This window comes from Urocitellus parryii, unplaced genomic scaffold (assembly GCF_045843805.1).
Source record: "Urocitellus parryii isolate mUroPar1 unplaced genomic scaffold, mUroPar1.hap1 Scaffold_291, whole genome shotgun sequence".
Classification (NCBI taxonomy): domain Eukaryota; kingdom Metazoa; phylum Chordata; class Mammalia; order Rodentia; family Sciuridae; genus Urocitellus; species Urocitellus parryii.
The window spans coordinates 108,317-131,690 of NW_027552722.1; the positions used below are offsets into that span (position 1 = coordinate 108,317).

The 23,374-nt window shown below is 49.4% G+C and overlaps 1 protein-coding gene across 1 annotated transcript; it reads right to left on the reverse strand.

Moving 5' to 3' along the window:
- Positions 1–14,496: 14,496 nt before the first annotated feature.
- LOC113177630 (synaptonemal complex central element protein 1) lies at positions 14,497–22,408 on the reverse strand. The gene is made up of 13 exons (XM_026382188.1): positions 22,330–22,408; positions 18,837–18,899; positions 18,072–18,131; positions 17,645–17,719; positions 17,006–17,053; positions 16,702–16,756; positions 16,426–16,515; positions 16,146–16,209; positions 15,416–15,482; positions 15,217–15,340; positions 15,035–15,145; positions 14,791–14,875; positions 14,497–14,574 (listed from the first exon to the last, which is right to left on the reverse strand). The coding sequence occupies exons 1-13, from the start codon at positions 22,406–22,408 to the stop codon at positions 14,497–14,499; spliced, it is 999 nt and encodes a 332-aa protein (XP_026237973.1).
- Between the last annotated feature and the right edge of the window lie 966 nt (positions 22,409–23,374).

Consider the following 23,374-nt stretch of genomic DNA (forward strand, 5'->3'; position numbering starts at 1 on the left):
TGTGGGAAAGTGCAGATGCCATCCTTGGGGTCCTGTCCTTGGTGCTGGTGTGTTCCTCTGGGAGGGTGCTGATTTGGGACACTGCAGACGTCATCCTTGGGGACCGTATCCTTCGTGCTGGTGTGTTCCTCTGTGGGCGTGCTGATGTGGGACAGTGCAGACGCCATCCTAGGCGGCCCTGTCCTTGATGCTGGTGTGTTCCTCTGGGAGGGTGCTGATGTGGGACAGTGCAGATGCCATCCATGGGGCCCTGTCCTTGGTGGTGGTGTGTTCCTCTGGGAGGGGGCTGATGTGGGACAGTGCAGAAGCCATCCTGGGGGGCCCTGTCCTTGGTGCTGGTGTGTTCCTCTGGGAGGGGGCTGATGTGGGACAGTGCAGAAGCCATCCTGGGGGGCCCTGTCCTTGGTGCTGGTGTGTTCCTCTGGGAGGGGGCTGATGTGGGACAGTGCAGATGCCATTCTTGGGGGCCCCGTCCTTGGTGCTGGTGTGTTCCTCTGGGAAGGTGCTGATGTGGGACAGTGCAGACGCCATCCATGGGGCCCTGTCCTTGGTGCTGGTGTGTTCCTCTGGGAGGGGGCTGATGTGGGACAGTGCAGACGCCATCCTTGGGGTCCCTGTCCTTGGTGCTGGTGTGTTCCTCTGGGAGGGTGCTGATGTGGGACAGTGCAGAAGCCATCCTGGGGGGCCCTGTCCTTGGTGCTGGTGTGTTCCTCTGGGCGGGTGCTGATGTGGGACAGTGCAGATGCCATCCTTGGGGGCCCCGTCCTTGGTGCTGGTGTGTTCCTCTGGGCGGGTTCTGATGTGGGTCAGTGCAGATGCCATCTTTGGGGGCCCCGTCCTTGGTGCTGGTGTGTTCCTCTGGGCGGGTTCTGATGTGGGACAGTGCAGATGCCATCCTTGGGGCCCTGTCCTTGGTGCTGGTGTGTTCCTCTGGGAGGGTGCTGATGTGGGACAGTGCAGAAGCCATCCATGGGGCCCTGTCCTTGGTGCTGGTGTGTTCCTCTGGGAGGGTGCTGATGTGGGTCAGTGCAGATGCCATCCATGGGGCCCTGTCCTTGGTGCTGGTGTGTTCCTCTGGGAGGGTGCTGATGTGGGACAGTGCAGAAGCCATCCTGGGGGGCCCTGTCCTTGGTGCTGGTGTGTTCCTCTGGGAGGGAGCTGATGTGGGACAGTGCAGACGCCATCCTGGGGGGACCATCCTTGGTGCTGGTGTGTTCCTCTGGGAGGGTGCTGATGTGGGTCAGTGCAGATGCCATCCATGGGGCCCTGTCCTTGGTGCTGGTGTGTTCCTCTGGGAGGGTGCTGATGTGGGACAGTGCAGAAGCCATCCTGGGGGGCCCTGTCCTTGGTGCTGGTGTGTTCCTCTGGGAGGGTGCTGATGTGGGACAGTGCAGAAGCCATCCTGGGGGGCCCTGTCCTTGGTGCTGGTTTGTTCCTTTGGGAGGGTGCTGATGTAGGTCAGTGCAGATGCCATCCTTGGGGCCCTGTCCTTCAGGCTGGTGTGCTCCTCTGGGAGGGTGCTTATGTGGGAAAGTGCAGATGCCATCCTTGGGGTCCTGTCCTTGGTGCTGGTGTGTTCCTCTGGGAGGGTGCTGATTTGGGACAGTGCAGACGTCATCCTTGGGGACCCTATCCTTCGTGCTGGTGTGTTCCTCTGTGGGCGTGCTGATGTGGGACAGTGCAGATGCCATCCTAGGCGGCCCTGTCCTTGATGCTGGTGTGTTCCTCTGGGAAGGTGCTGATGTGGGACAGTGCAGATGCCATCCATGGGGCCCTGTCCTTGGTGCTGGTGTGTTCCTCTGGGAGGGGGCTGATGTGGGACAGTGCAGACACCATCCTTGGGGGCCCGTCCTTGGTGCTGGTGTGTTCCTCTGGGAGGGGGCTGATGTGGGACAGTGCAGACGCCATCCTTGGGGCCCTGTCCTTCAGGCTGGTGTGTTCCTCTGGGAAGGGGCTGATATGGGACAGTGCAGACACCATCCTTGGGGGCCCTGTCCTTGGTGCTGGTGTGTTCCTCTGAGAGGGTCCTGATGTGGGACAGTGCAGACGCCATCCTTGGGGCCCTGTCCTTGGTGCTGGTGTGTTCCTCTGTGGGCGTGCTGATGTGGGACAGTGCAGACACCATCCTTGGGGGCCCTCTCCTTGGTGCTGGTGTGTTCCTCTGGAGGTTGCTGATGTGGGACAGTGCAGATGCCATCCTTGGGGCCCTGTCCTTGGTGCTGGTGTGTTCCTCTGGGAGGGGGCTGATGTGGGACAGTGCAGACGCCATCCTTGGGGCCCTGTCCTTGGTGCTGGTGTGTTCCTCTGGAGGTTGCTGATGTGGGACAGTGCAGATGCCATCCTTGGGGCCCTGTCCTTGGTGCTGGTGTGTTCCTCTGGGAGGGGGCTGATGTGGGACAGTGCAGACGCCATCCTTGGGGCCCTGTCCTTGGTGCTGGTGTGTTCCTCTGGAGGTTGCTGATGTGGGACAGTGCACATGCCATCCTTGGGGGCCCCGTCCTTGGTGCTGGTGTGTTCCTCTGGGAGGGGGCTGATGTGGGACAGTGCAGACACCATCCTTGGGGCCCTGTCCTTGGTGCTGGTGTGTTTCTCCTGGAGGGAGCTGATGTGGGACAGTGCAGATGCCATCCTTGGGGCCCTGTCCTTGGTGCTTGTGTGTTCCTCTGGGAGGGTGTTGATGTGGGACAGTGCAGATGCCATCCTTGGGGGCCCTGTCCTTGGTGCTGGTGTGTTCCTCTGGGAGGGGGCTGATGTGGGACAGTGCAGACGCCATCCTTGGGGTCCCTGTCCTTGGTTCTGGTGTGTTTTCCTGTGAGGATGCTGATGTGAGACAGTGCAGAAGCCATCCTTGGGGTCCTGTCCTTGGTGCTGGTGTGTTCCTCTGGGAGGATGCTGATGTGGGACAGTGCAGACGCCATCCTTGGGGGCCCATCCTTGTTGCTGGTGTGTTCCTCTGGGAGGGGGCTGATGTGGGACAGTGCAGACGCCATCCTTGGGGGCCCTGTTCTTGGTGCTGGTGTGTTCCTTTGGGAGGGTGCTGATGTGGGACAGTGAAGACGCCATCCTTGGGGGCCCTGTCCTTGGTGCTGGTGTGTTCCTTTGGGAGGGTACTGCTGTGGGACAGTGCAGACACCATCCTTGGGGGCCCTATTCTTGGAACTGGTGTGTTCCTCTGGGAGGGTGCTGATGTGGGACAGTGAAGACGCCATCCTTGGGGCCCTGTCCTTCAGGCTGGTTTGTTTTCCTGTGAGGATGCTGATGTGGGACAGTGCAGATGCCATCCTTGGGGCCCTGTCCTTCAGGCTGGTGTGTTCCTCTGGGAAGATGCTGATGTGGGACAGTGCAGACGCCATCCTTGGGGGCCCTGTCCTTGGTGCTGGTGTGTTCCTCTGGGAGGGGGCTGATGTGGGACAGTGCAGACGCCATCCTTAGGGGACCCTCCTTGGTGCTGGTGTGTTCCCCTGTGAGGATGCTGATGTGGGACAGTGCAGACGCCATCCTTGGGGGCCTATCCTTGGTGCTGGTTTGTTCCTCTGGGAGGGTGCTGATGTGGGACTGTGCAGATGCCATCCTTGGGGCCCTGTCCTTGGTGATGGTGTGTTCCCCTGTGAGGATGCTGATGTGGGACAGTGCAGATGCCATCCTTGGGGCCCTGTCCATGGTGCCGTGTGTTCCTCTGGGAGGGTGCTGATGTGGGACAGTGCAGACGCCATCCTTGGGGGCCCATCCTTGGTGCTGGTGTGTTCCTCTGGGAGGGTGCTGATGTGGGACAGTGCAGACGCCATCCATGGGGCCCTGTCCTTGGTGCTGGTGTGTTCCTCTGGGAGGGTGCTGATGTGGGACAGTGCAGACGCCATCCATGGGGCCCTGTCCTTGGTGCTGGTGTGTTCCTCTGGGAGGGTGCTGATGTGGGACAGTGCAGACGCCATCCTTGGGGGCCCTGTTCTTGGTGCTGGTGTGTTCCTCTGGGCGGGTGCTGATGTGGGACAGTCCAGATGCGATCCTTGGGGGCCCTGTCCTTGGTGCTGGTGTGTTCCTCTGGGAGGGGGCTGATGTGGGACAGTGCAGAAGCCATCCATGGGGCCCTGTCCTTGGTGCTGGTGTGTTCCTCTGGGAGGGTGCTGATGTGGGACAGTGCAGACGCCTTCCTTGGGGGCCCTGTTCTTGGTGCTGGTGTGTTCCTCTGGGCGGGTGCTGATGTGGGACAGTCCAGATGCGATCCTTGGGGGCCCTGTCCTTGGTGCTGGTGTGTTCCTCTGGGAGGGGGCTGATGTGGGACAGTGCAGACGCCATCCTGGGGGGACCATCCTTGGTGCTGGTGTGTTCCTCTGGGCGGGTTCTGATGTGGGTCAGTGCAGATGCCATCCTTGGGGGCCCCGTCCTTGGTGCTGGTGTGTTCCTCTGGGAGGGTGCTGATGTGGGACAGTGCAGAAGCCATCCTGGGGGGCCCTGTCCTTGGTGCTGGTGTGTTCCTTTGGGAGGGTGCTGATGTAGGTCAGTGCAGATGCCATCCTTGGGGCCCTGTCCTTCAGGCTGGTGTGCTCCTCTGGGAGGGTGCTTATGTGGGAAAGTGCAGATGCCATCCTTGGGGTCCTGTCCTTGGTGCTGGTGTGTTCCTCTGGGAGGGTGCTTATGTGGGAAAGTGCAGATGCCATCCTTGGGGCCCTGTCCTTGGTGCTGGTGTGTTCTTCTGGGAGGGTGCTGATGTGAGACAGTGCAGACGCCATCCTTGGGGCCCTGTCCTTCGTGGTGGTGTGTTCCTCTGTGGGCGTGCTGATGTGGGACAGTGCAGACACCATCCTTGGGGGCCCTGTCCTTGGTGCTGGTGTGTTCTTCTGAGAGGGTCCTGATGTGGGACAGTGCAGATGCCATCCTTGGGGCCCTGTCCTTGGTGCTGGTGTGTTCCTCTGTGGGCGTGCTGATGTGGGACAGTGCAGACACCATCCTTGGGGGCCCTCTCCTTGGTGCTGGTGTGTTCCTCTGGAGGTTGCTGATGTGGGACAGTGCAGATGCCATCCTTGGGGCCCTGTCCTTGGTGCTGGTGTGTTCCTCTGGGAGGGGGCTGATGTGGGACAGTGCAGACGCCATCCTTGGGGCCCTGTCCTTGGTGCTGGTGTGTTCTTCTGGGAGGGAGCTGATGTGGGACAGTGCAGATGCCATCCTTGGGGCCCTGTCCTTGGTGCTGGTGTGTTCCTCTGGGAGGGGGCTGATGTGGGACAGTGCAGATGCCATCCTTGGGGGCCCCGTCCTTGGTGCTGGTGTGTTCCTCTGGGAGGGGGCTGATGTGGGACAGTGCAGACACCATCCTTGGGGCCCTGTCCTTGGTGCTGGTGTGTTCCTCCTGGAGGGAGCTTATGTGGGACAGTGCAGATGCCATCCTTGGGGCCCTGTCCTTGGTGCTTGTGTGTTCCTCTGGGAGGGGGCTGATGTGGGACAGTGCAGATGCCATCCTTGGGGCCCCTGTCCTTTGTGCTGGTGTGTTCCTCTGGGAGGGGGCTGATGTGGGACAGTGCAGACGCCATCCTTGGGGTCCCTGTCCTTGGTTCTGGTGTGTTTTCCTGTGAGGATGCTGATGTGAGACAGTGCAGATGCCATCCTTGGGGGCCCATCCTTGTTGCTGGTGTGTTCCTCTGGGACGGGGCTGATGTGGGACAGTGCAGACGCCATCCTTGGGGGCCCTGTTCTTGGTGCTGGTGTGTTCCTTTGGGAGGGTACTGCTGTGGGACAGTGCAGACACCATCCTTGGGGGCTCTATTCTTGGAGCTGGTGTGTTCCTCTGGGAGGGTGCTGATGTGGGACAGTGAAGACGCCATCCTTGGGGCCCTGTCCTTCAGGCTGGTTTGTTTTCCTGTGAGGATGCTGATGTGGGACAGTGCAGATGCCATCCTTGGGGCCCTGTCCTTCAGGCTGGTGTGTTCCTCTGGGAAGATGCTGATGTGGGACAGTGCAGACGCCATCCTTGGGGGCCCTGTCCTTGGTGCTGGTGTGTTCCTCTGGGAGGGGGCTGATGTGGGACAGTGCAGACGCCATCCTTAGGGGACCCTCCTTGGTGCTGGTGTGTTCCCCTGTGAGGATGCTGATGTGGGACAGTGCAGACGCCATCCTTGGGGGCCTATCCTTGGTGCTGGTTTGTTCCTCTGGGAGGGTGCTGATGTGGGACTGTGCAGATGCCATCCTTGGGGCCCTGTCCTTGGTGCTGGTGTGTTCCCCTGTGAGGATGCTGATGTGGGACAGTGCAGATGCCATCCTTGGGGCCCTGTCCTTGGTGCCGTGTGTTCCTCTGGGAGGGTGCTGATGTGGGACAGTGCAGACGCCATCCTTGGGGGCCCATCCTTGGTGCTGGTGTGTTCCTCTGGGAGGGTGCTGATGTGGGACAGTGCAGACGCCATCCATGGGGCCCTGTCCTTGGTGCTGGTGTGTTCCTCTGGGAGGGTGCTGATGTGGGACAGTCCAGATGCGATCCTTGGGGGCCCTGTCCTTGGTGCTGGTGTGTTCCTCTGGGAGGGGGCTGATGTGGGACAGTGCAGACGCCATCCTGGGGGGACCATCCTTGGGGCTGGTGTGTTCCTCTGGGCGGGTTCTGATGTAGGTCAGTGCAGATGCCATCCTTGGGGGCCCCGTCCTTGGTGCTGGTGTGTTCCTCTGGGAGGGTGCTCATGTGGGACAGTGCAGAAGCCATCCTGGGGGGCCCTGTCCTTGGTGCTGGTGTGTTCCTTTGGGAGGGTGCTGATGTAGGTCAGTGCAGATGCCATCCTTGGGGCCCTGTCCTTCAGGCTGGTGTGTTCCCCTGGGAGGGTGCTTATGTGGGAAAGTGCAGATGCCATCCTTGGGGTCCTGTCCTTGGTGCTGGTGTGTTCCTCTGGGAGGGTGCTGATTTGGGACAGTGCAGACGTCATCCTTGGGGACCCTATCCTTCGTGCTGGTGTGTTCCTCTGTGGGCGTGCTGATGTGGGACAGTGCAGATGCCATCCTAGGCGGCCCTGTCCTTGGTGCTGGTGTGTTCCTCTGGGAAGGTGCTGATGTGGGACAGTGCAGATGCCATCCATGGGGCCCTGTCCTTGGTGGTGGTGTGTTCCTCTGGGAGGGGGCTGATGTGGGACAGTGCAGACACCATCCTTGGGGGCCCGTCCTTGGTGCTGGTGTGTTCCTCTGGGAGGGGGCTGATGTGGGACAGTGCAGACGCCATCCTTGGGGCCCTGTCCTTCAGGCTGGTGTGTTCCTCTGGGAAGGGGCTGATATGGGACAGTGCAGACACCATCCTTGGGGCCCTGTCCTTGGTGCTGGTGTGTTCCTCTGAGAGGGTCCTGATGTGGGACAGTGCAGACGCCATCCTTGGGGCCCTGTCCTTGGTGCTGGTGTGTTCCTCTGTGGGCGTGCTGATGTGGGACAGTGCAGACACCATCCTTGGGGGCCCTCTCCTTGGTGCTGGTGTGTTCCTCTGGAGGTTGCTGATGTGGGACAGTGCAATGCCATCCTTGGGGCCCTGTCCTTGGTGCTGGTGTGTTCCTCTGGGAGGGGGCTGATGTGGGACAGTGCAGACGCCATCCTTGGGGCCCTGTCCTTGGTGCTGGTGTGTTCTTCTGGGAGGGAGCTGATGTGGGACAGTGCAGACGCCATCCTTGGGGCCCTGTCCTTGGTGCTGGTGTGTTCTTCTGGGAGGGTGCTGATGTGGGACAGTGCAGACACCATCCTTGGGGCCCTGTCCTTGGTGCTGGTGTGTTCCTCCTGGAGGGAGCTGATGTGGGACAGTGCAGATGCCATCCTTGGGGCCCTGTCCTTGGTGCTTGTGTGTTCCTCTGGGAGGGTGCTGATGTGGGACAGTGCAGACACCATCCTTGGGGCCCTGTCCTTGGTGCTGGTGTGTTCCTCCTGGAGGGAGCTGATGTGGGACAGTGCAGATGCCATCCTTGGGGCCCTGTCCTTGGTGCTTGTGTGTTCCTCTGGGAGGGTGCTGATGTGGGACAGTGCAGATGCCATCCTTGGGGCCCTGTCCTTGGTGCTGGTGTGTTCCTCTGGGAGGGTGCTTATGTGGGAAAGTGCAGATGCCATCCTTCGGGCCCTGTCCTTGGTGCTGGTGTGTTCCTCTGGGAGGGGGCTGATGTGGGACAGTGCAGACGCCATCCTTGGGGCCCTGTTCTTGGTGCTGGTGTGTTCCTCTGGGAGGTTGCTGATGTGGGACAGTGCAGATGCCATCCTTGGGGGCCCTGTCCTTGGTGCTGGTGTGCTTTGTTCTGACCCATTTGAAAGGCAGATCAGCAGTCAGTGTCTTCTTCTGACTCATACTGCCTGTCCACCAAGCCTAAGCTTTATTTTTTCTCGTTTCTGCTTCACTCAGAATGTCAGACAGAGGATCATTTATATATATATATATATATTTTCTTCCCAGCGAAGTTCCCTCTTTTTTATTCTTATTGTTCTGTGTCCTGATGTAGATCATCATGTCTTACGCAGTTTCTTTCTCTTTGACTCCTTTAACCCCTTCCTTGTTCTCTTTAAGGGGGTGACTATTAAAATGCATATCTGGTAAGTAGCTTACCATCTTATTGATTCCATTATTTATACTTTGTATTTTAAAAAATATTTGATGTTCACTTTTACATGGATGCTAGCAACTCCTGAGGATGAGGAGGAATATGAGTACACCAGTAAGGACACCTAATTTATAAGTAATTAAAAACAGCAAGCACAGAAACTTATTATGAAAAATAAGGAAACCTATTATTCAAATTTGGGCCAGTTCTAAATATAATCACTCAAAATCAGCACCTGCTTTGCTCTTTGTTCCTGTTAAAGTAGGGGAACATCCACCCAAACAAAATACTGTCATAGGTATCCTCAGCTGGCATGTACTTGAACATCTTTATTGTCCTTCTCTCCAGGAACACCCACCTAATCAGGGTGCTGTCATAGGTACTCTGACCCGGTGTGTACTTGGACGTCCTGAATATCCTTCTCTCATCAAAGCATGGGAACACCCCTGTAAACAAGATGTGTTGCAGGTACCCTCACTGGATATGTACTTGAACATCTTTATTTTCCATTTCTTCCATTATACCATGGAAATACCCACCTAGAAAAGGTGCTATCATGGGTATACTCAGCTGGCTACCCTCACCAGAATACTTGAACACCATTTACTGTGCTTTCTCATCATGCCATGGTAACACCCACCTAGACAAGTTCCTGTCCCTGGCATATACTTGAACAACTTTACCATCCTTGTCTCTGGCCATAGCATGGGATCACCCACCTAGTCAGGATGCTGTCATAGTTACCAACCCTCTGTGTGTATTCTTTGTGCTCTTGTGGCTTGGCTTCTATGCTTCATATCCATGAGAGCACATTCATGTATCTTTGGGTTTTCAGTGAAGTTCAACCTGGTAACACATCACTGTCTCTATTTTTCTCCTGCTATTACCCTGATCTACATTGAACATGTGTCCTTCTTCATCTGACACAGGTCTGTGCTTATAGTTAGGTCCTTGTGCTAGATATGAGCTCCTTTCAGATCCTTTCATGCTAGGTATTGACCAGAATTTTATTCATCCTGTTCTTGCTATGAAAGAGACATTTCCAGACCTACAATAGGAAGTTAATGCACCTCCAAATAATCATTGAGCCATAGAAGATATCATAATGGAAATTAGGAATTATTGTGAGATGATTGAAATTAAAACACAGCATACCAAAACTATGTGAAACAAGGCTTGGGAAATTCACAGGTATATTTGGTTTCGTTTTGGTTACTTTCCCCTTATTGTGAACTTCTCAAATGTATTTGTTATTGATTTCTCAGTTTTTGTGGTAGAGGAAATACTCTGTATGATTTCAATCATTTTATATTTATTGAGGCTCCTTTATGAATTAGCAAACATTTTTCCCCTTATTTTTTAATTGATTTTATTTTTTTAAATACACAACAGTAGAATGCATTACAATCCTTATTACACATATACAGCACAATTTTTCATCTTTGTATATAAAGTATGTTCATGCCAATTCATGTCTTTATACATGTACATTTTTGCATTACAATTCTTATTACACACTTATATCATAATTTTTCATATCTTATCTGGAGAAATTCCATGTGCACTTGTGAAGAATGTGTATTTGTTGACTGGTGTAATATAAATCTTTGTTATTCATAGTGTTGTTCAAAGCCTCTTCACCCATTTCAGTTTGTTATCTAATTGTTCCATTCATTATTGGAAAGTGTATATTAATGTCTCCAAATGCTTATGTAGAGCAGTCTACTTCTCCCTTAATTTTTTCACTTCATAGGGAGTTTTTGTTAGATATATGTATATATAATTGTTATATCCTAATTGATTGACCCTTTTATTATAAAATATCCCTTTTGTCTCTATCAGAAATTTTGCTTTAAAGTTTGTCTGATATTACTAAGTCCATCAGTAGGGCTCACTTATGCTTGTGTTTACAGGGTATATCATTTTTCATCCTTTGTCAATTTGTATCTTTGCAATAGACTCTCCACTGTACACAGAATATAGTTTGATGTTTTTGATGTGGATGGATTAGCATCATCTCTATTGCTTTTAAATATCACTTATAATACACAATTACTAATTCCTTATGGGTCAATCACAGATTTCTTTTAATTCTGGTCCATTGGTCATTGATATTATTGCAATACTATAGGTTTATAATATCTGTTAGTTTCAGGTAATCCTATTTATTCTCATTGCTCCAATAATTCAGAAATTGCTTGTTCAATTACACACACACACACACACACACACACACACACACACACACTTAACCTTCCAGATAAATTTGAATTTTTTTTTTGCTTTGGTACTGTGTTAATCTGTTTTCCATTACTATAAAAGAAAACCTTAGGCTGTGTACTTTATAAAGAAAATGTTTATTTAGTGCACAGTTTTGGAAGGTGAAAATCTAAACAACATGGTGCCAGCTCTGGAGAAGGTCCCACTGGCTATATCTCATGGCAGATGGCATCATGAAGAGAACCCATGTCAGAAGGAGGGATCACACGGCAAGATAGGAAGCTAGGGTGGAGAGGGGTCAGTCTTGCTCTTTTCTGTAACACCCTTCTCACAAGAACTAACCAGTATCTGTCAGCAACAGTAATTCTGAGGGCAGTACTCCCAGTGACCCAATGACTTCCTTCTACGCCCTATCTTTGACAAGTTCCACCACCTCTCAACACTACCACACTGAAGACCAAGCTTCCAACACATGATAATTTTGTAGACACAATCAAGCCATATTAGGTCTCTTCTCCTGCTTAAAAAAGAAGCATGTTGAAATTTTAGTGGGAAAATATATTTATAGATTAATTTTATTAAAAGTGTCATCTTTATAATGGTAAGTTTTCTTATCCATGAACATGGTAATGTATAATTAAGTCTTTTATTATGTCCCTATATGATTATTTTCTAATAGATTCTACATAATTTTTAAAAAACACACATGCATGTATGTCACACATATGACCTCTCTATAAAATCATGTGATATTTTATTGTACTTGTTAAACTGGACCTGTAAAATCTAGAATATGACTGGCCCCTAGAAATCATTGTTCTCGTACCTTCCCAGTCATCTCTTCCTGATGCAATATTTGTCATTCCTCAGCCATGTAACATGCACCAGACTCTTCCCATACTCCCTCTGCAGCATCTGCCCCTCTCTCCATCATTACTACCATGTCTCCTGCAGTGGGATTTACATACAATGTTCCAACACCTGTAGAGACCTTTCCACATTGCTCATTTTCAACACTATGCTGGAGATGCTTGGACTTTTCTATTTCTCTCTATATATTTTTTATAATGGATTCATTCATTTACACAAAAAACATGTAAAATTTTTATTGAAATTATAATGAATTTGTATATTGTATTGGGCAGAAATGACATCTTTACGTTAATGACTTTCCAATTCATGACCATGATCCATCTTTCCATTTATTTAGGTCTTCTAACATTTCTCCAAACTATGTATAGTTTTGGGGGGAAGATTATATATCTATCTTCATATTTTTATAATTTTGGAAGAATCTGATTTTAAATTTTCTGTTTGTAAATGGGTATGTTAATCCCAGCAGGAGTGGAATGGACTGAGCCCTTTCAATGGTATAAGACAAACCTCTGAGGCACTGACCTTGTCTGAAGTGCAAAAGTACTGGTTAATAGTGGGTCCAAGCTGGGGGTTGGTGGTTTGTACTGGCTTATAACCATCATTTACTGATAATCATGACATTAATGACTGACTAGGTTCTCAGTTGTTCTTGGTAAGGACACAGAAGGGCTTAGTCCACATAGCCATCAGGTATAAGCAGCCCAGTCTACTCTCCTTTAGGGGCTTCCTGGATTTGACATATTCTCTGCACATGTGGCAGGTTTCTAATCTCAGGGGGTTCATGCATCCCAGGACAGCCCTGCAGAAGAAAACTGGAGACAACCTCTCTGACTCCACACTGTGAGGTAACCTAGGGTTACATGCTTGTCCTCACTGGATACACAAGCTATTGTTATGCCAGTTCCTTTTCCTTCAATAAAATGTAGATTCCTCCTAAGCATTGCCATTTGGGGTCCTGAGCCCTAGTATCCAGAAACAAGTTGATTCTTTTTTTATATAACAATAAAATTCACTTTGATATATTCATATATGTACATAGCATAGATCTCTTTAAGCTTTAAAATGAGATACATGTTGTGCTTCTCCAAGAGGAGTTATGATAGAGAGCCTCTTCTTTCTTTTTTAAAATATTTTTTTAGTTTTAGTTGGACACAGTATCTTTGTTTATTTTTATATGGTGCTGAGGATCGAGCCCAGTGCCTCACACATGCGAGGCGGAAGCTCTGCCACTAAGCTACAGCCCCAGCCTGAGAGCCTGTTCTTCTCTACAGAGCATTTTATGGAAGTTGTTCTCCATGGACCCCTTTTTGGTAACTGCTGCATGGTGTCCATAGATCTTTTTTCAAAAATATTTTTATTAGTGTATTATCTTTATACATAATTTTGACATAATTATATGTGCATGAAATTTAATTTGCTCCATTTCAGTCCTTCGTACTTCCTCTTTCCCTCCCCTCCTCCCTCTGCCATTCCCCTTCCTCTACTCTGTTGGTCTGTCTTCTATTTATTTATTGTTTTTTTAAATTGGTGCTTAATAGACAAGTTGATTCTTGATTATGGACCTGTATTTAGCAAACTTGTATACTCATGTAGCCATTATGCAATTCATCTATAGACTCCTTTAGACTTCTATGCTTATCCACTCACTGTGTAGAACTTCCAATATGATACATAGAATCTGAATATAATATCCATGAATTATTCCCAATACAAAGCACTTTATAAACATTTCAGCAAGAAGTATAAAGGAAGTAATCTTCCATTTCTAATTTTGAGGGGTTTTTACATGAAGAGGTGTTAAATTTTGTAAAAGTCCTTTTTTAAAAATATATCTTTATTTATTTTTATGTGATGCTAAGCACTGAACCCAGTGCCTCACTTATGTGAGGCAAGTGCTCTGCCACTGAGCCACAACCTCAGCTCCCAAAGGCTTTTTTTTTTAATTGAAGTAGTGTAATGACCTTATGAGAATGTTCAATTTTGGTTACTGGCGGTTCTATGGAAGGTATTGCATAATTAGTAACTTAAAAAAATTAGCTAAAGTTGACACATTGCTGAGGGAATAGGTCAGAGAATCACAAACTACTTATACATTGGTGAAATAACAATCATTATGTATTAAAAATTTCCCTCAATTTCACTATCATAAAAGGCCTTTCTATATGGTTGGTATTATTTTTTTGTAGCAAACCAATAAAAGTTTTTAAAAATAAATCAGCCATTTAGTTTAATTGACATATAAAAGGCCTTTTACAAAACTTAAGACCTTTTTGTGCAAAAAACCCTCAGTTTTTTGGAGGTTTAGGCCCCTTAGGCCTACACAGGGAGCACAGCTGATGCTTTACATTCAGGATGCATGAACTAATAAGGCATGAAATTGGCTTTGGGTCCCACTTCATCTTACCCTAATTTTTATTTCTGAGAGTCTACATAAAGTAATTAAATCATCAGTGGATTTCAGACTCACTGGGGCCATTGTGAGACATTCAGACTTGCATCCCTCTGCCCAGAACACAGTGTCTAGGACATAGAAGGGCTCTTCTACTAGGCATAAGGGAGTTCATGCATCCTGCCACAACCCTGCAGAAGAGAACTGGAGCCAACCCCTCTGACTCCACACTGCTTGGCAGCCTGAAGCTGCATGCTGGACCAGGCCCGGGAGATTGGGAAGCATTTACTGAATGCCTGCAATGTAAAGGTCAAGAGGCAAAGTTGGGACAGGACTTCAACAGTCTCAAGGACCTGAGAGTCTTGGCTAAACCCTCTTTCCCTCACACAAACAGACTCAGCTGAGGCAGACTGTACCAAAATAGCACCTTTATTTCTTGTGGCCCCATGGGATGAGGTTGAGGGTGGGGCATATCCTGGGCTAAAAGGGCATCAGGCCCTGCTTGGTAGGCAGGTCAGAGTCTTTCTCCTCGTGGACTTCTAGAGTCTTGGGGCTGGCCTGTGGAAGGTCAGGGTCAAGGGTGGCAGTCTTCATCAATCCTAAGCCCACACCATCCCTTCCCACCTCATAACTCCATGCCTTTGATAGGCCTTGTCTATGCCCCCAAGGGAACACCCTTTGCCCACAGACCACCTCTGAGGATTTTAGGCCCCTCTTTGCCCTCCCTTTAGGATATGTCTGTGCTTCCTTCTGTCAGATTCCAGGAATCACCACCTTTTGTGGGCCAGCTCCTTCCTCTTGCAAACTCTGGGTTTGAGCAGGTACCTGCAATCCATGCTTTTCCAGCTCTTCCTTCAGCCTGATCCAGAAAGGGTAGGTAGGAAGATGAATTTAGGAATGGAAGAGGTAAAGGGGTGCAGGAGAGACAAGAGTATGTGAAGACACAGGTGGAGAAGGGAAGAGAGACCCTTCATCCACCTTCCTGAAGAGGGTGAGGGCATAGGGGCTCTATGCCTACCTCTGCCGCTTCTGCTGCAGCTGCTGGCACCTCTGCTGCAGCTGCTGGTGGTGCTGGGCTGCAGCCTCCAAGAGCTCCTCAGCCTTCTGGTTCTCTTCCTTGAATAGCTGCCTATGGGGCAAGGTAGGGAGTCAGCATGGGTCACTTCTTCCCTCTGTCCACCCCCACCTTCCATATCTTACACTGTTGCAGCTGCCTCCTGGCTGCGGAGGAAGAGCCCCTCAGTGAGGGTGGAGGGCCCCTCAGGCATGCATAGAGAACACAGCCGATGCTTTACATCCTCCAGCTTCACCTCAACCAACTTCTCTGCAGTGGGAAGGGGTTGTGAGCAGGTATAGGCAGGAAGGCCAGGTCAGGGCCACCCTTCTCCCCTGGCCTCACCTTCCTTGAGCAGCTGCTCCTTGCTGCTGTCCAGGGTGCAGATCTCCCTTGCTAGCTGCTCTGGCCTCTGAAGGGGGCAGAAAGATTTGTCCACACTTTCCAGCTTCCCATGCCTCAAAGAAATCTGCCTGGACATGGCCATTGACCCCCTCACCATGACTCACTTCCTAGTACCCTGCCCCTCTGTGTATGTGAGCCACAATCCAGCCTCAGGACCTTTGTAATTGTCATTCCTGACTTCCCCACCCCCCCCCATTCCCCAGAAACAGGCCTTGGGCAAGTTTTACACAAGAGAAACCCCAAAACCTATGACTCTGGGCCTTTATCTAGAGACATGGTCTCCAGCACAGTACTGAAGCTCCTCCCCTTCTCTCCTGCCCTCTCTGGCCTCCTTACTGACCCCTTCCCTCCTGATTCATGTTTCCTTGTTTGGTGTCTGGGATCCGCTGTGGACAAGCACCTGCTGCTTGTTCCATCTTCCCATCTGTGAATATCCTCAGCAATGGAGGACTCCACCTTGGTTTCATCAGGACTCCTCCTGACCACTGAACAGACACAGGACAGCAGCACAGAGAGGTGGGCAGGACCAGCAATAAGCACATAGGGTGCCTTGAAGGTGGTGACAAGAAGCTGAATTGGGGAATGGTGACAACAGGACCACCAGGGCTTGCACAGGAACAGGTGGGGCAGATGAGGTGTGAAAGGTCAAAAGCATGTCAAAGTGACTCACGTGAAATTCCCAGAGGTCCTTGTGCTGGCCCATCAGAGCCTCCAGCTGTTCTTCAAAATCCAACCTGGGGCCCAACCACACAGGCATGAGGACCCTGGGCTGAGACTACTGACCCAGTTAGGTCTTCATACATAGCCCTTGGGATATGCCATGTGCTCCACGGGGAGCAATTTCACCCCTTGGACCCTGCAAGGCTCAATTCAGCCAGATTCTCTAACTCATCCCTAACATTACCCTACCTGTGCCTCTCTGGGCCCCAGATCTCATGCACGGGATTTACCTTAGCTGTCTTTGTTTGTTTTTCTCTTCCTCAATCTGGGAGTTCAGGGCAAAAATTCTCTCCTTGCACTCTTGCAACAGGGTATGCTTCCTGGAAAGGGAGGCAGCCCTCATCCACGGTCTCTGAAAGACTCCTGGGGAGGGGGTTGCGGGGCTTCTGTTCTATCCCTTTATTCAGGTTCATGTCTGGTAACATGGTAGTGGGTGAGAGAGGGTGACAGGAGCACTTTTCCCCGTTGTGAGATTTCAGGAGATCCATGAAAGCATGGTCTCTCACCTCTGTGCCTCACTCTCCTTCTCCTGGCAGTGTAGACGAAGGATCCTCAGGGATTCTGCAAGGGAGAATGACAGGGCCCTCTCTATAAGAGCCCATCAAGACATCAGTTTTGGGCAGAGGGAATAAGGACAGATCATATCAGATATGTGGGCACCTTATTGGGTTTTGACATTTTCTGAGTCTGGTGGAAACCACAAGAGGAACACAAAATCAGGGTTTTTTAAAGGCTTCAGGTACTGTGGGAAGAGTGGGCTTCTGTGGAATAGCACAGGCAAAAGCCTGGAGACACAGAAGCCAGAAATACCTTGCTTTTTGCTCAAGATCTCCTTCAGGTGTACTTTCTCTTCATGCACTGGAAAGCACAGAGAATGTTTAGCATCAAGGACTTCCCATGATATGGTCAGAGAGTCACATGGGGAACTGTGTAGAGCCCTGTCCTCAACCCAATCAAGGACCTCTTGAGGTGAGCACCCTCTTCTTGGTGCCCACACTCCCTATAAACACCAAGGGCCCTTGGATTCACAAAGATTGTCTGTGAGGATCTTGTGACACCCACCAGGGCTGGGAAGAAACACATCAAGGAGGAAGGGGCATTTGACCACAAGGAGGCAGGGTGGTGTCTTTAGGGAGGATGACTAGGGAAGGACTCTCTGAGAAGGGAACACAAGACAACAGGGACTTGAATGGTAACAGAGGCAACAGGGACTTGTATCATCTGGGGGAACAAAGAGAGAATCCTGGCAAAGGCTCAGCAAAGGTGTGCTTGGTGGGCATTTCTAGAACACTCCACCATGAGAACAGGGTATTGGAAGGACATAAAGGATATGAAGCTGCAGAGAGGACAGGACACTTGCCTGTGGTAAGAATACCAAGTATCTGGAAAACCAAGTTAGGAAAGGCTTGAGACATTGTGGGGACCACTGTTGACTTCTAGATTGCTTACAGGAGTCGAGTTCCTTCTGTAGGGCATCCCAGACTGTCCGGGCCTCTCCCAGCTCCTCACTCGCTTTCTTTTTTGCTTCATTAGAGAGCAGATGGACACGATATTGAATGAGTACAACCTCTCACCGCAAACAGTGACAGTTAATATTTGTCTTCAAGCAAATCTAGAGGGGCCCAGATTTTACAGAGCAGGTAACTTTCATAGTACAGGCCTTTCCTGCAGGCTTGCATAGCAGTAGGACCAAGTTCACAGGCAGACTATGGTAGCTGCATGCAGAGAGTTCTGTACTTAATACTCTGTTGTTAATGTCATGAAATATCTATATACATATTTTTTTAAAACACAGGCTTCTATATTTTTACTTTGCACTGGCGGCTGGCAAAACATGTAGCTAGTTCTGGAAAACAGCCAAGGTCCCTGAGCTCACCTTGCTGAACCTCATTAATTCGGTTAATCAGGACCTCAATCTGGGGCTCTAGACTTCCAGCTGCAGGGAGGAAAGGAGACTGAGATGATGACAGAGCAGGCAGAGATGATGGGTGCCTGCCGGTGTCTACTATCTCACTCTACACAAATCTACTGAGCATCTCCTGTGCATCTCCTGTGCACAGGTGTTACATCATGGGCTCACATTCTGGGTGGGGAGACAAAGTACAGACCAATAGAGATTCTGAATCAGGTTGTGATAATTGCAGTCATGAGAAATGAAGTGGGGCAAGGGGTAAGGAATGCAGGAGTAGGAATGAGAAAATGTCTAATGGGCCCCATATCACACAAGAGGACACGCCTTGAAGCTCTCGGGTAGAGTGTGGGTAGTCAGTGCAAAGGCTTACCCTAAAGAGGGGAGGGAGAAGCTTAGAGAGCAAGTAGGGGTAGTGGAGCTGAGGGAGAAGGAAGTATGGTATAGGTAAAAACCTCTGGATCTAACAGGAGTGCTGTGGGAGCCAAGTGGGTGACCAGCAAGGGGCTTGAGACAGCATTTTGAGGAAAAAAAATTGCCTTCTAACTCCTTATATTTCTGCAATTTTGAATCATAGAGCCCTTTTTATCATTTACAATATTAAATTTTAAAATAAAGTGAAAGCAAATGCAATAATTTCCCATGGCTGTGAACTGTGGGGCTACGACTGAACCCACATCTGCCTAACCTCAGACCTCAGGCTAAACCTAGTACACAGAGGAGACTCTTGACCTTTCTGCAGCTTTTTCACCATTTCCATCAAGCCTTCAATTTTTTGTGTAGACACATTCTGCCCTGTGGAGACAAAACCAAACATTTCAGAATGCAGTAGGGTGAAAGGCCAGGGGAAGTCTCTTAACAGAGCAACGTATGTTCCTTGTCCTGAGGCAGACAGGGCATTTAAGATGAACTGGGTGCGTCTGTGGTCAGCTTTTCCACCTACAGTGTAATGACACTACAGAGCCCCTTCACAAAACTCAAGGTTGCACTCTACTGTTTGCGATCAAAGTTGAGCCAAAGTTCACAAAGTAATAATGGATAAAAGGGATATAAAAAACTGGCAATAAATTGAAAATCACTGCAACTGGTCATTAGGAAATTCTAGAAAATTTTATACAAAACAAGGACATAAGAAAATTTAAAAAGATTATCTGGTTAAAGGTATACATGTATATATACACACACATATATACACACACACATGCATATATATATACACATACACATATATATATACACATATATATATACGTATATACATATACACATATACAAATAGTTTTCCTATGTATAATCAATAATGATTCTGCTTCCCTATAAAGTAACATTTCATATTAATTTCATAGTCATTATATACATCCATTTTTGGGGGGGTACTGGGGATTGAACTCAGGGGCACTTGACCACTGTACCATGTTCCCAGCCCTATTTTGTATTTTATTTAAAGATAGGGTCTCACTGAGTTGCTTAGTGCCTCACCATTGCTGAGGCTAGCTTTGAACTCGTGATCCTTCTGCCTCAGCCTCCCAAGCCACTGGGCTTACAGGCATGCACCACTGCCCCCAGCTTACATGTCCATTTTTAACCCTCTAATAAGGCCTAGGAAATAACTTATGTCATTAACATCACAATAAAGGTAATCAGACATCATGAACCAACTAAAGCAAAAAGACATCATCTACTAAGAACTCTTGCCAAAAAATGATGCTCAGATTTACCAAAGCATCAGATTTAAATAGCAATTCAGAAAAAATTCAAGGATAGAACAACATGCTAAAAGGTATATCAGAGTACAATTAGTAACATCCAGACTGGGAACCTAAACAGGAAAAAAAAACATTTCACAAATAAATTTTCAGGGAAAAGAAAGGAGGAAGACAGACCTTCCTAACAATAAAAGATGAGGAAAATAAGACCCTCAAAGAGACACTTCAATGAATATCAAACAGTGGTCTGTAATTGGATCTGGGTTCAAATAAGTAAAAATACAAACACAATCAGCAAGCTTTCATAATTGACTAGCTATTTGATGAAATGAAGAAATTATTTTTTTCTACTATAAAAATACAATAATGGCATTACTTTCCTGGAAAGTGCTTATTTTCTAGAGATACACATGGAAATATTTATGGATGGTACTCTATGATGTCTTGGATGCTTTAAAATGAAATATTGAAGTGGGCAGTAGGGAGTGGGTATGGTAAAAAACAAAACAGAAATGAATGGCCAATAGTTATTAGCTGTTAAAGCTGTAAGATGAGAGTAATTATACCTTGTTTTCAACTTTGACATATGCTTACATTCACCAATAATTTTTTAAAGTTGTTTAACAATTTCCCAATCAATACAGTGAAGGTAAACAATCATTTTTATAGATGAGTGGAGAAAAGGAGATAAAAATGCAGTGGTTTGGATTCTTGCCTTCCGTATGCTTATGTGGTAAAGGGTTGATATCTAGTGTGTGGTGGTATTGGGAGGTATTAGAACCTTTAAGAGGTGGGACCTATTTGAAAATCTCCCAGTCACATTGGGGCATGTGATTCTTGAAGGGGCTACTGGGACTCTGGTCATTTCTCCCTGCCTCTTTTTGCTTCCTGGCTGTCATGAGGTAAGCATCTTCCTCTACAATGCACTCCTGACACGACTGTCATCTTACCACAGGTCCAAAAGTGACAGAGCCAACTGATCATGGGCTGAAATCTCCAAACCTGTGAGCCAAAATAAGCCTTTTCTCTTTGAAGTTATTTCACATATTTTGTTACAGTAAATGAAAGCTAACGATAACATAAAATTATATAAGTTACCAATACATATTTGAAAATAGTTACTGTCATATTTAAAGTGCTAATTAATATACGGCACCTTATTTGTGATACTATGCAGGAACCAGCACTCATGTTCACTGATAGAGACTATGGAAGCCAATGTGACTTTTGGAAGGCAGATTGGCTACACGATATTTGGAAGGCATATGTCCAATTCCAGGAGTTTACTGATTAAATATCCTCAGTAAAGTATGCAACACATATTTGATGGCAGTGAAAACGATATTTGTGAAACTAAAAACATGAAACAGCTTGAGTGCTTATCAGTAGAAAACTTGGGGTTTAACAGAATGCTATGTAGCCACTAAAAAGGAGGCAGATCCATATGTTAACATGAATAAGAGATCCTAAAAATGTTAAAGAGAAAAGAAGTGCAGTGACCACAAAAAGGTCAACCAAAGGTATGTATGCCATGTTTAGATTATTCCTAGACAGATCACACACCTGCATTTAAAAAAAAAACAACACCTGGACAGTGCTTACCTCTGACGGTAGGAATCCTTGACAAAGGAACAGGAAGGAGGAAGTTTATTTTTTGCCACATACACGTCTGTATATTTTTATATTTTTAAAAATTTATGTTATAAAAATATGCCTTTTAAAAGCTCTTGAAAATCAATTAGAAAAATGCCAACTCTTCCATTTGAAGAAAAATGAGTGGAGAGCTTTAAAGGAACCCACATCAGCTTCCACACTGCCAGCTCTTTGGGTGCCTGTGCCCCCTCCCCACTGGCACTTTCACACCGTGGTTTTCCTGGGTGGCGATAGCCTGCCGTCTCCTGCACACTGCCGGCAGATGGGGGTGTGTGTGCCTCAGGGGTAGGCAGGTTCCTTGGCATCTGCAGGTGCCTGGGAGCACCGACGTGTCAGGGTCGCCAGGCACCCGTGGGGCAGCAGGCCCCAGGAGCTGGGAAGGGGGTTCCAGAGGTGCCCAGGGTTTGAGAGGCGGGGTGGCCCGTGCAGCTGGGAGGAGGATCGGAGAGTGCCCCGAGGTCGGGTCGGGAGGTCCCCGCAGGGTCGGAAGGTGTGTGACGGGGGTCTGCACCCCCAGCCGGCGTCTCCCTGGTTCCACGGCTGCACCGAGCCCTGGTCGGCTCCTTCTGGGCCACCTCGACCCACGAACCCTTCTGGCTCACCCGCCATCCCCCAGTCCCCGGCGCCCGTGCGAGTCCAGCCGCAGGCGACTCCGAGACCAGGCTGGGGTCTCTCAGGGCCACGGGGGCGCGTCCTCGACGTGGCCGCCGCACACCAGGGAGACCGCCAGCCGATCGCCCTCCCCGGGAACCGTTCGCGGGAGACCTCGAGGTCCCCTCAGCCAGGCCGCCACTGCGGAGCCCTCCGCGCCCTGCCCAGAAACCGCTCCAGCGGGCTCTGCAGCCCCAGCCCCGCGCTGCCACTACCTCTGGGGCCCTCGGCTCCCTGGGCCGGGTCCGCGGCTCCCGCGGGCTCCACCGTTGAGGGTCGGGGCCTGGCCGCCATGTCTCAGCGCGCGCACCGCCGCCTTGCTCGACGGCTGATTGGACCAAACCGCACGGGGGCCGCGCCTGCGCAGTGGCCCCACGTGCCAGTTGGAAGCTGGGCGGGGTCCAAGTCTGGCTCTGTGCCTAGCAGTTACAGCGGGCGCCGGCTGGAAGCTTTAGCCCGCAATTGCAAGCCCGGTTTAGGGGGTCGGGGAGTGGGCGAGCTTCCAAGCTGGTGATTGGCCAGTTGAGCAGGTAATCACTTGCGCGTGGGTAAAGTCTGCGGGGCCCCCAGCTCTGAGTTTCAGCAGTTGGGAGGATCAGCTCCTCTCTGCCAAGTGCAAGGCCCCCCAAAGGATGGTTACCTGGTGTGGAGAGAAGCAGATACAAAGAAGCTTCCAGAGTTTTCCCCAGGAGGTTGGGGGAAGAGCAGTCTCAGAGGGAACCCGCCAACCATAACCCATAACCTCCGCAGCTCCAGAGGCCCAGCAGTGAGGCCCCGGCAGGGAGGAGGGACTGAATTATCTAGAATGCCCCAGGCATTCAGAGAATTTATTCAGAATTTATTAAAATTTTATTTCTCATCTTTCATGGAACTAAAGTCAACCATATTTTGTTTTGGTTGATAAAATCACAGTTTAATTGAGAGTGTCTGTATATTTTCATTCTTCTTCTTCTTCTTTTTTTTTTTTTTTTTTTTTTTTTTTGCAGGGGGGTACCAGGGATAATCAGGAGCACTTGACTACTAGAGCCATATCCCCAACTCCATTTTGTATTTTATTTAGGAACAAGGTCTCACTGAGTTGCTTAGTGCCTTGCTTTTGCTGAGGCTGGATTTGAACTCATGATTCTCCTGCCTTAACCTCCAGAGAGCTGGAATTATAGGTGTGTGCCACCATGCCCGGCTATCTTCCCTCTTTAAAAAATGTTTTTATTCATGCATTTTAGTTTTATGTAATAGTGGGGTCCTTTTGATGTAGGCATA

What these genes read in the sequence shown, in the direction of transcription:
- LOC113177630 (XM_026382188.1), bottom strand. Translation starts at nt 22,408, where the DNA reads ATGGCGGCCAGGCCCCGACCCTCAACGGTGGAGCCCGCGGGAGCCGCG. An exon ending in ACAGAAGGAACTCGACTCCT is followed by an intron (nt 17,054 to 17,644) that starts GTAAGCAATCTA and finishes TGTGCTTTCCAG; the next exon opens with TGCATGAAGAGAAAGTACAC. An exon ending in CAGGAGGCAGCTGCAACAGT is followed by an intron (nt 15,146 to 15,216) that starts GTAAGATATGGA and finishes CTTGCCCCATAG; the next exon opens with GCAGCTATTCAAGGAAGAGA.